This window comes from Pongo pygmaeus, chromosome 5 (assembly GCF_028885625.2).
Source record: "Pongo pygmaeus isolate AG05252 chromosome 5, NHGRI_mPonPyg2-v2.0_pri, whole genome shotgun sequence".
NCBI classification, from domain to species: domain Eukaryota; kingdom Metazoa; phylum Chordata; class Mammalia; order Primates; family Hominidae; genus Pongo; species Pongo pygmaeus.
Window position 1 is genome coordinate 124000294 of NC_072378.2, and position 17906 is coordinate 124018199.

A 17906-nucleotide genomic window follows, 5' to 3' on the forward strand; every position below is an offset into this window, starting at 1 on the left:
ATTCTCATTATCCAATTTTACTGACCATGAATATCATTCCACTTCACTAAGCTTTTATCTGGAACATAGTATTTTTTTTTCTTACATTTGAACACCCATGGCATTTTTATAGCTTATGGTACTTCTCCTTCTAGCAAAAATAAATAAATAAATAAATAAATAAATAAATCAACAAATATAAAAAATAAAGAAAAGGAAACTCTTTCCAAAAAGTCATTTTTTACTTTGTTAAAATAAAGGCTTTTGGAAGAAATATCTACTTTTAAGACCTCTTTACACAAGTCACTTTTTAGTTAAAAAGATTTCAATCATCAGATAATATGACAATTTTGTCATCATGCAAAATGTGAAAACTATAATTAACATAAAACATATCACAAAAGTATGTGACAATATAAATATCACTTGGGCAATCAAATCATGAAATTCTTTAGGAGAAAGAGAAAAAAAAAGCACTTGGCATTCCATCTTCATAGGAACCATGAAATGTCTTTGATAATTTGGTATTGCTATAGCTCTGCTGGAATGAATACAATCAACTATAAACGTCCCATAATTTTTATAATGTCTTAAATTAATTATACAAATATTTTCCTAGCTTTACTCTTTTCACCTACATTATAAATATATTCTCTAAGGCATCATTTTAAAATGGCAGTCTTTAGTCCAACAGTGATACCTAATTATGTATTGCCATTTGAACAAACATTTACTTTCTATCTTTCCATCCAAATAGACATATTTTAATGAAAATGTATTAAAAATTAAATAGATTACATGTATAAGGATATTCCTATATCTTAATATTTAAACTGTGAAAGAAAATAGAATCTTGGGACCCCGAAGTCACTATGCCAAAGGGAAAGTTAAACCTGGGAATTGAGTCTCCCAATACTGTTTTTCTTTTGTTCCCAAACAGATAGCTGCAATTTTACAACCCTATGTCATGACCTCATCCATAATCCAGGTACCCATCATGATAGAAAGTCACATATCTCCCCAGAAGGCCTCCTTCACCAATTGGTCACAAGGAAATTCCTTGTGAACCCCTAAATCTTTCAGGATACATATCCCTCCCTATAAACTAGCCCTAAAACCAAGTTCTGTTGAAATCTCACCCTGACAGTGTCAATTACCAGTTTATGTTCACAGAGAGAGGACAAGGACAAGACCAGAAATCATCCCTCCACCTACACTGAGATGAATGCATAATTGACTTTTTCTTCTACTTCCACTTTTCACATGTAAATGTAGATTTACTGAGGTTAATCAGAGCCTCACCAGAATGCAACTATTTGCCTCACTGCCTACCTTCCCTTCTTTTATTTCCCCCTCTTGCTTGCTCTTTCTCCTTTAAATACTGAAGTTCCCAAAACTCCCATTGTTTTGAAAAAGCACAGGTCACAGATGCTCTTGTAACTTGCCTTTCATTCTGGGCATGTCCTCAAACTTGGCTAAATAAACCTTTATTTATTGAGAGCTGCCTCAGTCACTTTTTGGTTAACCAAGCTTAAGACGTAATAAAAGTTATTGAGAGGCAAAAGTTGCGTATCATGTGTTATTTAGAAACGAAGCTCATGATATATTTGAATCTAAGTATGGTGATACATATGTCACTGTAACAACTGATAGGAAAAGTGTATCTTTTATTCTTAGAATACAAGTATTAAGATATCTGCCAAAGGAGCTGTAGAACATCAAATTCATCACATACATTTACACTGGCAAAGGATTGAAGTAACAGAGGGAATAAATGAATTGATCTGATAATTTAGAATAAAAATACATTTCTGGATGTCTTGGCCTTAGTATACAATATGAAGCCATGATTTCTGGCTGTGGTATTTGGTGGCTTCCTATAGCTCCAGTTCCTTCTTTCCTACATATTTTATGTACAGCTGCTAGATGAAGAGCATGGCTCTTGTCACTACTCTAATCAAAATCTATAAGGAGCTTCTTGTTGCCTATGTGGTAAAAGCCTAAACTCTTCAGACTGACCTTCAGACCTGCCATTTCAACAGCATTGCCTCCATTCTCCACCAGGCTCCTGTGTTGCCATTAAACTGATCTCCTTGCTGAGTCTGGATCTGCGATTTTTCTACCTTACCGACTTGAGCCAGCTTAAATCCTCTGTTTCTGATTCACCCAGGTGGCAATAAATTTGCCCCCTCAGAACTGCCACAGCTTTCAGCCCTCGCCTCTATTGATTTATGGCTCTTAATCATTTTTCTTTTTTTTATGGTAATTTTAGAATCTCTGCCCACATTCACCTTCCAAATGTTAACTCCTAAAGGGGATGTCTGTGTTTCACTCACCTTGCATCTGTTAACTAGTATAATAACATTGTTGCTCCCTTTCTGCCAGCTGCTCTCTCCCTGTACCCCACCTTCTATGACTGTCCTCTCCTGGAAGAATAAAGATATCCATCAGAGGAGGTCTTGACCAGGCGGGAGAAGACAGAGAAACATCACTTTCAGCCACTAGAAGGATGGTGGAAAGTAAATCATGGCATAAGTAGGAGTAGCAAAGCAGGAGGGTGTTTAATGGTCTCTTCCTTCCCTATCCTGGCGAAGAATGACATTTTTGCATGATGGGTACAGATTGAGAGCAAAGTCTAGAGGAAAATGGTTTTTGCTCCTTTTCTCTCCCCCACAGCACCAGCATGGAGCAGTATCATCCGAGTAAAAGTGGCAAGGTATTGTGGTTGACAGAAAGAAATTCTGGGTACAGTTTTCCAGTGTCCTTTGGCCTCCTAAGTCATGTGTGGACAGTATCTAGAAATCCCCTGTGGCCCTGTGGAGGAATCTTTGGTCGCACCAACAGTGCTAACTGGAGACTCACAATTTTCCTGTTGTAATGCCCAAGGAGGAGGTGATTGGGCTGAATATCATTATAACTAATGATATTTTTATTGTGACTGGAAGTTAGTGCTTATGTGGTTTTGCCAAAAAAGCATATGTAAAGACAAAAATACTTCAGAAAGGCAGGATTATTGGCCTTACCTCCCTCCTCAAGATCATTTTAAGGAGATATCAAAGGAGCACCCGTACTTACCACAGAATGCCTGGGAGAAGACCCCTGGAAGCATCTAAGAATTACTGCATCTTTACCAGTCAGTCCTAGAATGGGTGATGAAGCTGGAACAGCCCTACCAAAGAAATCATGGTGCTGTATTCCAGCTCACAGCAACAAAGGGCTAATCCAAAACGTTTCCACCCTTATCCACTTCCAGATTTTAAAAGGTCAATTTAAATTCACTATTCCACTAAAGAATCTACCTCTTTCCCTCAAAAAGAAAAAATATATATTTGATTAGAATACTGTATTTATATTACTGAACATCTTAACTACAAAGAAACAACTGTGTTTGGGTATTTATTTTTCCCTCTAAAAGCTCAAAACATACCAATATATAAGGATTTTGATTTAATCCTATTATAAGTAAGTATACCATATCTACCTTCCTAAGATTTCTTTGTCATTTTCTAATATTCCATTAAATTGGTGTTTATTAGGGTTGTAGAAGGATAAACTGGGGAAAGCACAGCAAGTAAAGAAACATTACAGTAAATACATTATCTAGAAAGATACCTTCAAGCTGTATAATAAATCTTAATTACACAGAAAAAAAGTAGCGTACATATTACTATAGCCTCACTAAAAATGAATCATTTCTTTAGTCTCATTCTACTGAATGGTTTAAATACTCTATTCCTCATCTCATAATTGTAGGAAATGAAACCCAACTTTTAACTTGCTTCTGAGTATGTGAAGTAATTTGAATGGATGGAATATGTTCTCTCTACTTTCCTTACCCACAGTATATAAAACTGAAAGTCAAATGATTACTTTTATTATTAATTTTTATTCTGGTTCATTTAGTGCAACAATTTCCTTTATGTTCAATTAGCTGGCTTCTCCAAAATATTAGCACAAAGATAACTTTTTTATTTTAAGACCACAGCATTACTGTCTAAATTTTAGTTTTTACTTATTTTAATTTTCAAGACAGTAAATTCCATATAATATGATTCAATGATTAAAATAGATGTTTTAAATCATAGCATTCAAATTCTTTGACATTTCTTCCATTAATAAGTGAGACTTGAGGTCTTCCTTTTTCAAATAGGGTGGTCTTGTGGCTTCCTTATAACTAACAGCGTATGGCCGAAGTGGAGCTGTGTGATGCTGGATGATAAAAGGCAGGGCAGCTTCCACCTTGTTTTTTGGAACCCTGCGCTGGGGGCCCTCGGCTGCCATGTAAAATGTCTGCCTACCCCAAGGGAGCCAAGTTGCAAAGGGAGGACACATGTAGGTGCTCTGCTCAGCAGTTCTAGTCTTCAAGTCCTTCCAGCCCATGTGTTGGACATGTGAGTGAACCAGTCTTCAGATGATCCCTGTACTGAACCATGGAGTCACATCTAGGCTTGGAGTCTTCCCAGCTGAAGCTTCAGACATTGTGGAGCAGAGACAAACTCTCCCCAAACCTCCTCAAATTCCTTACCCACAGAATCTCTGAGCATAATAAGTCATTAATGCCATCATTTAGAGTGGTTGTTACACAGCAATAACAATTAGAACATTAGGCTTAACCTTACACTTATTTCTTAGTTCTTCATGTAAAAAAAAAAAAAATCAGCACAGATTAGAGGAAAATAAAGAGACTAACGTATGGCTTTTCTAATTTCTAACAAATATTTTCATTCCTAAAATTGTATGTCCTTCTGAGATAACTTGCTAAAATAATATAACTAAGGTTCTTATATTTTTAAAATAATTTTATTAACATGCTTAGAATATATCATATTAAATATAATTGAAATGTTAAAAATATTCATTGATATATGAAAATGATCATCAGCAAATAGCTACTGAGATCTTGGTATATTCGTGACACTCTACTTGAAAAGTAAAATGTACATAAATTACAAGTGAAAATAATTTAATTTAAAAGGATGTATCCCAAGTAGTATTTAATACAGAAATCTGACTGGTCAGTCATTGATCATAACCAGAGCTGTGGTCTTTTTCATGGCATAATCTGTCATCTTTGCTTAATATCTTTTCAATATTTTCTCTGAGGGCCTGCAGAGGATAAATGGATTTTTATTGCTATGGTTCTGTACTACAGAATCTGTCACTGGATAATTTTATTAAGCAATGGAATTGAACTTTTAAGACAAATCAGTACAGAAAGGTGGGAGTCATTGTGATATATAGTATTTACAGGTCATGGTCCATTTTAACACACTTACTGGGTTTTTAATAAATAATCATTATATAAAAGAAATGCAAATTACAATGGAAAATGGAAACTTTTTAAAAAAATGATAATATCCAATTACTAGTAAAGGCATACGGAAAACAGCCTGTCCAACCGCCACACAGATACATTGATAGAACACCCTTACAGTAAGTTTGTTATTACTTATCAAAAGCCTTACAATTTTGCTTTTTTCCTTGACTTACAAGTCTACTTCTAGAAATTTATTATAAGGAAATAATTATAACCCAGGCAAAAATTTATCTACAAATTTATTTATTTAAAAATGTGTAATATTGAAGCATTGAAAGCAAACTGAACTGGTTTTCTGTTGCTACTATAACAAATTACCATGAATTTAGGACTTTACAATTACACATATTTGTTATCAATAACACATATTTATCATCTTACAATTCTGTATGTCAGAAACCTGACACAGGTCTCAGTGGGCTAAAATCAAGCTGTCAGCATAAATGTTGTCCTTCTGGAAGTTATGAATGGATTCCATTTCTGTACCTTTTCTAGTTTCTAGAGAGTAGTGCTTGACTCATAGCCCCCTTCCTACATCTGCAAATCTCTTTCCCTCCTAGCCTGGAGGAGTTTTCTACTGTTAAGGGGTCATGTGATTAGTATTGGGACCTCCTGGATATTCCAGGATACTCTCCCCATCTCAAGATTCCTAGTCTAGTCACTCCTGCAAAGTCTCTTTCATCCTATGAGGTAATATATTCACAGGTTCCAAGAATTATAGTGTGGACATATTTAGAGGGCCATTATTTTGTCCATCACAAAAGCTATAGGTATAAGAAAAGGATATGAATTAAATAATTGGGATACTTGGTGTTCTTTATAGTCATAAAAACTATGTTTTATGCAGAATAATGATAATTAACAATATTAAAGTATTAACTGCTAATCATTTGTGATGGTTAATACTGAGTGTCAACTTGATTGGATTGAAGGATACAAAGTATTGATCCTGGGTGTGTCTTTGAGCTGCCAGCATGGCTGGAATATAAGCAGACAGAAAAATATGAAAAGAGAGACTGACCTAGCCTCCCAGCCTACATCTTTCTCCCATGCTGGATACTTCCTGCCCTTGAACATTGGACTCCAAATTCTTCAGTTTTGGGACTCAAACTGGCTCTCCTTGCTCCTCAGCCTACAGGAGGCCTATTGTGGGACCTTGTGATCACGTGAGTTAATACTTAATAAACCTCTATTTATATCTATCTATCTATCTATAGATAGATAGATATAGATATATAAAAATATATTCCATTCATTCTGTCCATCTAAAGAACCCTGACTAATGCAGATTTTGGTACCAGCAGTAGTTCTAGAAGAACAGAATATTAAAGATGGAGTTCTTTCATTGGTTTTGAGGTTTCTGGATTTGGCTGCTTAATATGACTAGACCCCGAAATGCTAAGGACTCTACTTCTGATAGTATGGAGAGCATCGATAGTCCTTGGCAGGAACTATTTAGAGAGTTATGCAAAATAAATTCATTTGACACTCCTGACTCATCACTCATAAGAGGCAAGGAGTTTAGTGACTCTATACATAATACCATTGACCATATGTTGAGAACCAAGGAACACAATGAAGCTGGTTGGTCCCTCTTAAGTTCAGTGGACAAAGTGATGAAAGAAAATGATGAATTCAGGGATTATATCTCCTGTCTTCAGAAGCAGATACTGAGCCTCAAATCTGCTAAGACTGCCCTGAGTGAGAGTCTTATCTCCTGGAGAGAAAGAGCTAAAACTGTGGAAAAACAGACACAAACTGTTATCATGTGAGTGGCTGACTTGCAACAAAAGCTGCATGCACAGCCTCGCCAGGTATCTACTGTTAAAGTGAGGGCATTGATTAGAAAAGTATGGCACCCTGCAACTTGGAATGGGGACATGTGGAAGGACCCTGATGAAGCTGGGAACACTGAGCTCTGAATTGAAATATGGATTAAAAGATGGCCCACTGTGAGCAAGCTGGAAATGCCTGATCTTCCTTGGTTTACTGTAGAGGGAGGGATCCAAAGGCTTAGAGAGATTGGGATGATGGAGTGGATTAGTCACTTTAGACCTACTCATTTCAGCTGGGATGGCCAAGAAGATATACCCTTGACCAATGCCTTGTGAAATAGATTTGTGAGGGCAGCACCTGCATCATTGAAGAACCCTATAATTGCTTTTCCCTGTATGTGAGATCTAACAGTGGGAACTGCAGTCACTCAACTACAAAATTTAAATACAATGAGAATAATTGGATCCCAAGGTGGCAGAAGTCAAGTGGTAGCACTCAACCATCCAAGGCAAGATGGACAGCGGAGGCAAAGCAACAATCAGAATAGTCTCACTCAGGTAGGGCACTGACATTGGCTAATTAATCACAGTGTTCCTAGAAGTGAAATTGATAGGAAGCCTGCTGCATTCCAACTTAATTTATATAAACAGAAAACTTCTAGGTTAAATGTACAAAAGACTGATTTGAATTACAGAAATAGAGAATCATAGCCCCTCAATCAATTTCCAGAGTTGAGCCAGTTTACAGACCCAGAATCCCTTGAATGAAGGAGAAGCCAAGTCCCCTTGAGGAAGGGCCCCACTACATTACCGACAATTTATGCAGTGAATCTTTCTGCCATCCTTCCCCAGTGAGACCTCCAGCCTTTTACCAGGGTAACTGTGCAGTGGGGAAAGGGAAATGATCAGATATTTCAGGGACTACTGGACCCTGCCTCTGAGCTGATATTGATTTCAGGGGACCCAAAATGTCACTGTGGTCCTCCGGTTAAAGTAGAGGCTTATTGAGGTCAGATAATTAATGGAGTTTTAACTCAAGTCTGACTTACAGTGAGTCCGGTGGGTCCCTGGACTCATCCTGTGGTCATTTTCCCAGTGTGAGAATGCATAATTGGCATAGACATACTTAACAGCTGGCAGAACCCCTGCAATGGCTTCCTGACTGGTAGGGTGAGAGCTAATATGGTGGGAAAAGCGAAATGGAAGCCTTTAGAGCTGCCTCTACCTAGAAAAATAGTGAATCAAAAACAATATTGCATCCCTGCAGGGATTGCAGAGATTAGTGCCACCATCAAGGACTTGAAAGATGCAGGGGTGGTGATTCCCACCACATCCCCATTTAACTCTCCCATTTGGCCTGTGCAGAAGACAGATGGATCCTGGAGAATGACAGTGGGTTATCGTAAGCTTAACCAAGTGGTGACTCCAACTGCAGCTGCTGTACCAGACGCGGCTTCATTGCTTGAGCAAATTAACACATCTCTTGGTACCTGGTATGCAGCCACTGACTTGGCAAATGCCTTTTTCTCTATTCTTGCCATTAGGCCCATCAGAAGCAATTTGCCTTCAGCTGGCAAGAGCAGAAATATTTTTTACTGTCCTATCTCAGGGGTATATCAACTCTCTGGCTTTGTGTCATGATCTTGTTCGGAGAGACCTTGATCACTTTTCACTTCCACAAGATATCACAATGGTCCATTACACTGATGACATTACGCTGACTGGATCCAGTGAGCAAGAAGTAGCAAACAGACTGGACTTATTGGTGAGACATTTGCATGCCAGAGGATAGGAAATAAATCCGACTAAAATTCAGGGATCTTCTACCTCAGTAAAATTTCTAGAGGTTTGGTGGTGTGCAGACTGTTGAGATATTCATTCTAAGGTGAAGATTAAGTTGCTGCATGTGGTCCCTCCTACAACCAAGAAAGAAACACAATGCCTAGCGGAGCTATTTGGATTTTGAAGGCAACACATTTCTCATTTGGGTGTGTTACTCTGGCCCATTTATCAAGTTACCCAAAAGGCTGCCAGTTTTGAGTCTGGTCCAGAAGAGGAGAAGGCTCTGCAACAGGTCCAGGCTGCTGTGCAAGCTGCTCTGCCACTTGGGCCATATGATCCAACAGATCCAACGGTGACTGAGGGGTCAGTGGCAGATAGGGATACTGTTTGGAGCCTTTGGCAGGCCCCCATAGGTGAATCATAGCGGAGGGCTCTAGAATATTGGAGCAAGGCCCTGCCATCTTTTGCAGACAACTACTCTCCTTTTGAGAGACATCTCTTGACCTGTTACTGGGCTTTGGTGGAAACTGAACGTTTGACTATGGGTCATCAAGTCACCATGCCACCTGAACTCACTATCGTGAACTGGGTGCTTTCTGACCCATCTAGCCATAAAGTGGCTCATACACAGCAGCATTCCATCATCAAATGGAAGTGGTATTTATGTGATCCAGCTCAAGCAGGTCCTGAAGGCACAAGTAAGCTACATGAGGAAGTGGCTCAAATGCCCATGGTCTCCATTCCTGCCACCCTGCCTTCTCTCCCTCAGCCTGTACCGATGGCTTCATGGGGAGTTCCCTATGATAAGCTGACAGAAGAAGAGAAGACTAGGACCTGGTTCACAGATGATTCTGCACAATATGCAGGCACCACCTGAAAGTGGACAGCTACAGCACTACAGCCCCTCTCTAGGACATCCCTGAAGGACAGCAGTGAAGGGCAATCTTCACAGTGGGCAGAATTTTGATCAGTGTACCTGGTTGTGCACTTTGCATGGAAGGAGAAATGGCCAGATGTGTGATTATATACTGATTCATGGGCTGTAGCCAATGGTTTGGCTGGATGGTCAGGGACTTAGAAGAAGCACGATTGGAAAACTGGTGATGAGGAAATTTGGGGAAGAGGTATGTGGATGGATTTCTCTGAGGGGTCAAAAACTGTGAAGATATTTGTATCCATGTGAGTACTCGCCAATGGGTGACCTCAGCAGAGGAGGATTTTAATAATCAAGTGGATAGGATGACCTGTTCTGTGGACATCACTCAGCCTCTTTCCCCAGTCACCCCGTCATCGCCCAATGAGCCCATGAACAAAGTGGCCATGGTGGCAGGGATGGAGGTTACACATGGGCTCAGCAACATGGACTTCCACTCACCATGGCTGACCTGGCTATGGCCACTGCTGAGTGCCCAATTTGCCAGCAGCAGAGACCAACACTGAGTCCTCGATATGGCACCGTTCCTCAGGGTTATCAGCCAGCTACCTGGTGGCTGGTTGATTATGTTGCACCTCTTCCATCATGGGAAGGGCAGAGGTTTGTCCTCACGGGAACAGACACTTACTCTGGATTTAGGTTTGCCTATCCTACATACAATGCTTCTACCTAGACTATCATCTGTAGATTCATGGGATGCCTTATCCACTGTCATGGTATTCCACACAACATTGCCCGTGACCAAGGCACTCTCTTTACAGCTAAAGAAGTGCAGTAGTGGGCTCATGCTCATGGAATTCACTGGTCTTAACATGTTCCCCATCATCCTGAAGCAGCTGGATTGATAGAATGGTGGAATGGCCTTTTGAAGTCACAATTACAACACCAACTAGGTGACAATATTTTGCAGAGCTGGGGCGAAGTTCTCCAGAAGGCTGTGTATGCTCAGAAGCAGTGCCCAATATATGGTACTGTTTCTCCCATAGCCAGGATTCATGAGTCCAGGATTCAATGGGTGGAAGTGGAAGTAGCACTAACAAAATGTTTGCTTCCTATTCCTACAACATTACATTCTGCTGGCCTAGAGGTCTTAGTTCCAGAAGGAGGAATGCTGCCACCAGGAGACACAATGATTCCATTAAGCTAAAAGTTAAAATTCCCATGTAGACACTTTGGGCTCTTCCTACTTTTAAGTCAACACACTAAGAAGGGAGTTACAGTGTTAGCTGGGATGACTGACCTGGACTATCAAGAAGAAATCAGTGTACTACCCCACCACGAATGTAAGGAAGAGTATGCATGAAATACAGGAGATCCATTAGGGTGTCTCTTAGTATTACCATGCCCTGTGATTAAGGTCAATGGAAAGTACAACAGCCCAATCCAGACAGGACTACAAATGACCAGACCCTTCAGGAATGAAGGTTTCCGTCACTCTACCAGGAAAAAAACAAGACACACACACACACACACACACACACACACACACACACACCCTGCTAAGGTGCTTGCTGAAGACAAAGGGAATACAGAATGGGTAGTAGAAGAAGGCAGTCATCAATACCGCTATGACCACGTGACCAGCTGCAGCTATGGGGACTGTAATTGTCATGAGTTATTTCCTCCTTCTTTTGTTAAAAATATGTTTGTGCATGTATACACTTGTACTAAGAAAATATCTTCATTTTATTTCCTTTCTACTTTATCATGTGACATAAGATTTTTTGACTTCACATGAGCATGTAAGTATCGTTAACTTTATGTAATAGTATTTGGGTTGGGGATTGGTAGGTTTCTGTTTGTATGAAGGATAGCTGTATTATGTTAGGCATAATTATGACCTTATTACTGTCATTATTTGAAGATTATGTATGATATCAGGAGATGCATATGGGTTCAAGTTGACAAAGGGTAGACTTGGGATGGTTAATACTGAGTGTCAACTTGATTGGATTGAAGGACACAAAGTATTGATCCTGGGTGTGTCTGTGAGGGTGTTGCCAAAGGAGATTAACATTTGAGTCAGCGGGCTGGGAAAGGCAGGCCCACCCTTAATCTGGGTAGGCACAATCTAATCATCTGCCAGCTTGGCTAGAATATAAGCAGGCAGAAAAATGTGAAAAGTGAGACTGACCTAGCCTCCCAGCCTGCATCTCTCTCCCATGCTGGATGCTCCCTGCCCTTGCATATCAGACTCCAAGTTCTTCATTGTTGGAACTCGGACTGGCTCCCCTTGCTCCTCAGCTTGCAGACAGCCTATTGTGGGACCTTGTGATCCTGTGAGTTAATACTTAATAAACTCCCATATATATATATGGCATATATATATATAAAACATATATATATATGGCATATATATATAAAACATATATATATAAAACTCCCATATATATATATAAATATATATATATTCCATTAGTTCTGTCTCTCTAGAGAGCCCTAATACAGCATTGTTCTAAAAGTTTTACTTAGTTGAAGCTTACTAAATTCTCCCAAAAACTCTATGATGTATGTGCATTATTACCCCTCCCATTTTATAAATAAGAAAACCAAAGCACAAAGAGCTAAGCGATTTACCTAAGACTACATAGTTGATAAATGGCAGAGCTTGGATTATGAAACTAAATGTCTGGCTGCAGAGTCTGTGAACTTAATAGTTAATAACCTGGATACATGTTTTTGGTCTATTGTCAAATGAAAAAAAAGCAGGTTAAAAGATGTTGTGCATGATATCACCCTATTTTTGTTAGAAAATGATTTGTATAAAAATGACATAAATTATCTTTGGATGGAAGAACTGGTGGCTATTTTCATCTTATATGCCATTAATATTTAAAATATACTATCATTTTCCTAGTCATTATCCAAACAAGAAAAAAATCCATGTTAATATAAAATATATAACGTATACAATGAATCATATAGGTTGGTTTTGTGATTGTAAAGATGTGATTATTATGCATCCTATGCCTGCATCGAAATGTCTCCTGTACCCCATAAATATATACATCTACTATGTACCCACAAAAATCTTCAAGAGAACTAATTGTTGCTTTCATGCTTTTAAACTAATGAATGGAGGCAATAAAACTCAGTGAAATTGTTTAGCAGAGTTGCAATGCCAAGCTTGAGCTTTTGGTGTAGCTGAAGTGATTGAGTGTTAGCAGTCTGCAACCCGGCTCACTTAGTGGCTGTGTGCCTACTGCATTGCATGAGTTGTTCTGAGAGATAAATGAGATAATAGATCTGAAACAACCTTGAAAAGTACTTTAAAACAGTATGGCAAGGTGAGGCAGATGGAGGTGTGGAATATGCAGCACATTTTCCCCATAGAAACAAGGCAATTCACAATAGTTATGTCACCATATTAGTCAACAAAGGGTCTAACACCTTATATAGCAAAACAGTTTATGACCTCATTTCTAAGTGAAAATGCAATCAACATTCAAATTGGAGACATCTCTCTCCTTCACACACGTCTGTGGAACTGTTGGGATTCTCTTTTTAGTCTCTTCTACTAAGACACTCAGTTCCAGGAATAATAGAAAACAGAATAGGAAGTGCATAGCCACATTAAGTTATAGAATTGCATCTATAACTAGGGTGCCCTTTCATAAGTCAGGCATTGCCTATACTGTATGTAAAGGATGTGATGCCAATTTAGAGATAAAATATGTGTGATTATTCTTCTAAATATTTTTGTCATCACTTTCGTATGGAATTCTAAAAGAATGACAGGGAAGTATATTGAAATAAAGGCGTGTGGTACAGTAGTTCGAAAAGTGAATTTTGGTGTCTTATAATCATGCCCTTCAAATTCTAATTCTGCCACCAAGAACATGTGCATCCGTGATAAAAATATTTGATTTCTCTCTGAGTTTGTATATCTTCAGAATGTGCATTGTATCAACTCATGTGTTTCCTGTGAGGAATGAATGAGACGATGTAGGTTTAGTACATAAGGCAGTAGTTGCACATAGTCAAGTCTCAACATTGTTTGTAGTTCACACTTCTGAGAACACTGTGCCAATGACGTCAGATGAGGTATAAAAGCCCCTGGAGACTGCCTTAGGTTGGGATTCTCAAGAGGCAGGCTCTGACACAAGGATTTGAGTGGTTTATTTCGGAGGTGATCCCAGGACGCAATGGTATGAAAGTAGGGAGATGAGGCATGGAAGAGAGGGAAGCCAATTCAGAGCGCATGAATGAGCCAGTTACTACTGTGGGCACCTAAGGCTCAATCTCGGTGGGGACCTTAATGGTGTAGACTAGAACATGTCTGAAGGTTTCCCATATGTGGATTGAAGAAGCTGGGGTATTTATCCTCCAATTCCCATCCATTATTGCGTGAGGGTAGCTCTTAGGGCTGGAACCTTACTGTTCAGCCAAGCACCTCCAATGGCTAGAAAACAGACTGTCCCAAGTGATTACAAAAAGGCAAGCATAGACTGAAAGGGCACAGTCCAAGAACTATTGTGGGGCACTGCTGCAGTCAGCTACAGATAGCATTCTGCTTTCCTATACAACCTAAAGATTACTGAGGCTACTGCTGGTTGCAGGGAAACCTCTGCAGGATTATGGAGGGATGCATATAAATGTGTTGTTCCTATGATAAATTTGAGGAGATAATAGAATGCTTTTGACAATGCGGCAGCAACTTTTTCAACAGTCAATTAACTTACAGCTTTCTGTTTGGCAATGCAAAATACCTATAACCCTAGCAGGTACAGGACAGCTAACGTGTATAAAGACAGAAGAGCAACTAAGAGAAACATTTTCCACTAGATAACTCTGGCTTCAGTTTTACCAAAGGTTGTGGAACTACTACCTTCGAGGCTTTGCAGTGCCTAAGAGCATATATTGGGCTCTTGGGAATTTTATTAAACATTGAAAGGCACTTTTCAGAAGAAAAGCCCCTTTACAAATGGGGCGATTAAAACCAGACATTCTCATTATAGCAATAAAGTATCTGTGCTCCATAAATTTAACAAAGTTAATCCCTTTTTGGCTCCCTAGGACTGACAAATCGTTTCTAAAAATTCAGTGCCAGGCTCTGGAGAATAGTCTCTCTGCTCTATTCAATTTATTTGTATTTAGTCATTCTGATACGTCATAATGTTTATTCAAAGGAAGCAATCATTCCGGATCCTTATTTGTGGTTCCCAGCATAACTTTATCCTGTACAAATGCCATTTTTCTCAGTAGGCGCCAAGTTTCAGTTGCTACAGAAAGCTCTCTGCTTGATGTGGCTTCGTCATCTCAATCTCTTAAGAAAGGTGCTAGGGAGCTGGTTGTTATTTAGCTCCCTAAACCATCCTCTTATCAATCGCGACACTTCACCCCAATGAGTCAGTTCCTCAGTGGATCTCAACAAATAATCTTCACTTCCTGGAAAAGTTAGGATTGCTTTCCTTAGCTGCCAGGACTAAAAAGGAAACTTGGTCCTAAATACCCACGCCCCAGGGGCAGCCACTTGGGCCAGCATGTTGCGCCCTTCAGCTTTCCGCCCGCAGGTGGCAGCAGCGGGCTCCGAAGCCTGTCTCTGCAGGCAGCAGCCGCTTCACAGCTTCAGGCCCGTCCTCAGCGGAGGCTGGTGCATCTCCACTAGGAATCCACACCCAGCCGGGACTGCTGTGAAGCTGAAGTAACTGAGTATTAAACTAGTCTCCGACTCTTTAATATTTTAAGTGAAAACAAACAACAGTTTGAAGCAGCAACAGCAACTTATTGCATCCCTATTCCCTCCGGTTGCTAATTTTTCCCAACTCCAGCAGCAACTCGGTCCCCTTCCCCAAGCAGGGTTAGCTCCGTAGCTCTCCGCGCTCCGACCCTTCAGATCCTCGGGAGCCCAGGGAAGCCAGGTGCTGGGCGGTGCGTCCGGGGCCGCCGCGCCCCTTCTCCTCTCCACCTCTGGCCTCTCCGCCACTCGGGCTTTCCGGCCGCTCTGGATGCCTCGGTTGCACCCCTGTTCCATGACCCCAGCCTCCTTCCCTAACCCTCCTCTTCGTCCCTTCTCCCCCGAGCGCGCGCGCACACACACACTCGGTTCGCTCCCGCGGAGTGCCGCGGCTCGGCTCCGGGAGCAGGACCGACTCCAGCTCAGCAAACCGCGGTCATGCCGCCCAGACTCCTCGCCCCGAGGCCCCGGTCCCCGCCGCCGCTGCTTTCGCGCCGCTCCTTTCCGCCTAGACACCGCCGCGTGCGGCCGCCTGGGCGGCAGCCCCTGCGGTCCTCAAAGTTGGCCCCTGGGAGGGGGCGGCAGGGAGCAGGTTGAAGGATTTGTTGTAGGAGGAGGATTCACACATCTGGGCGAAGGGAGGGGCAGCGCCGCTGCTGGGACGCGGCGCGGACCCGCATCATTGCGCGCAGCAGCCGCTGCAGCAGCCGCCGGGGACCGCGGAGCCCGGACGCCCCCGCTCGGCCCGCGCCCCGCTCCCCGCCCCACCCCCGCCCGCCCGCCCGCCGGGCCCCGCAACGCAGGGCGCCGAGGAGCCGCGGGCTACGCAGGGAGGCGGGCAGCGGCCCTCGCGCGCTTCTGCCGCCTCCGGAACCGGCGCGCGGCGAGCGCAGGGCGAGCGCGCGTCGGGCGGCGGCCGCGCTGGGGGGCGTGAGGCGAGCGGCGCGGGGAGCGGCAGGGGCGAAACTTCGGGGGCCAGATGCCCGAGGGCGCGGCGGCGCTGCCAGGCTGCCGCTGCTGCCCCTGCGGGCCCCGGGCGCGTCTCCGCAGGCGGCGCTGCCCGCGGCGCGGCGTGTGCACCGAGCGAGTGAAGGTATGTGTGGCGGGCGCGGCTAGAGCTGCCGCCGCCGCCGCCGCCGCGCCAGCAGGTCCTAATGCCTGTCACTTCCCAGGACGCTGGCAGCAGCAGCAGCCCGGAGCCCCCGAGCCCTCGGCAGGTTTGCGTGTCCTTCCCCGCGATCTGATTGGATAAAGTGGGGGCTCGACGGTGGCCGACGTGGGACAGTCTGGCTGTGGCAGGGGTCTCGGAAACCATGGGTTATTGCAGTGGCAGGTGCACGCTTATCTTTATCTGTGGCATGCAACTGGTAAGTGACACTTGGGTCCCCTTATTCTGTAATGTGTCTTTGAGATAGTGGGCAGGGGAATGCAGTAAAGGGTCTGCCATTGACTAGAATGGACGAAAAAGATAGAAGGTGACAGATATATTGCCTGTATTGAAGATGATTTCAGGGAGACGCACTCTGGGGTACAGGAGAGGTGAGCCTTTCCGTTCCCACCTATTTCTGTCCCTCTTAAGACAGTTTGGCAGGTGCGGGTTAAACTTGTCTTTAATTTCTTTAGGCAAAGCAAGATGTAGCTCTTGTTCTTTATGCTTTGCATTCCTATTCATGTAACAACGTGATTGTCACCTACAATTTACTGTACAGGTGTTAAACAGAGGAATACGGAATTTTGGACTTTTCTACTCTATACTAATTTTGCAGTATCTTTGTTTCTTCATAGACACGTTTTTTCTTTTCTTTTTTTAAGGAAAGTGTTAAGTATAATGCTCTAAAAAAACCACTATTTAGGGCAGATGGTATCCTTACAACAGTCTAATTTAGAAGCCACATTGAGTTTTTAAAGTATGCAGATTGAACAAAAATACTTAGGTGAACTCAGCAACACCATTGTCATAGACGCAACCAGTAACCTTTAAATCATAATTAACACAGACAATTCCAGGAAAAAATATTTTGTCTTACATTATGCATATTATTGCTCCTGAAATAGATACTGTTGTTTGATCCTATAGGATGGAGAATTGTATGTACTTTTTGAGGAATGTTGTACAGTTGCAAAGAGGCAACGAACCAATAATGGAAAACGTCATGTCTCTGAATTTCAATTCCCTAAGGGCAATGGAAGGAGGGTCTGAGTAGAGAGTTAAGAGGTGAAAAATATACCATTCTAAGTGGTTAATTTGAGGTAGGAGCTACTTGCTCACACTTGTCATTAAATATATTTCCTTAGAAAGTATAAATTAACTGGAATAGTCATCTACGTTTTCAACAATTGTTTTATAAAGGTTGAAGTGACTACAAGGCAGAAGATGTTTAAGTGTCCAATCAGTGAAGTGTTCAAAAGAGCAAGGATTTGCCATTGAAACTGGCAGAGGAA

General features: G+C 41.8%; 1 protein-coding gene across 2 annotated transcripts in view; it reads left to right on the forward strand.

Annotated features, from left to right (window-relative positions):
- The first annotated feature begins 16423 nt into the window (after window positions 1-16423).
- The window catches only part of NKAIN2 (sodium/potassium transporting ATPase interacting 2), a 1025024-nt gene continuing 1023541 nt past the window's right edge, over window positions 16424-17906 (forward strand). Inside the window, exon 1 of one of the 2 annotated variants that reach the window (XR_008503244.2) lies at window positions 16424-16831. Coding sequence is in view for 1 of the 2 variants with exons in the window: in XM_054492310.2 (XP_054348285.1) it covers window positions 16778-16831 (54 nt within the window). In the remaining variant the exon portion in view is untranslated. The remainder of the gene's footprint in view (window positions 16832-17906) is intronic. The other variant, XM_054492310.2, reaches the window with a different exon arrangement.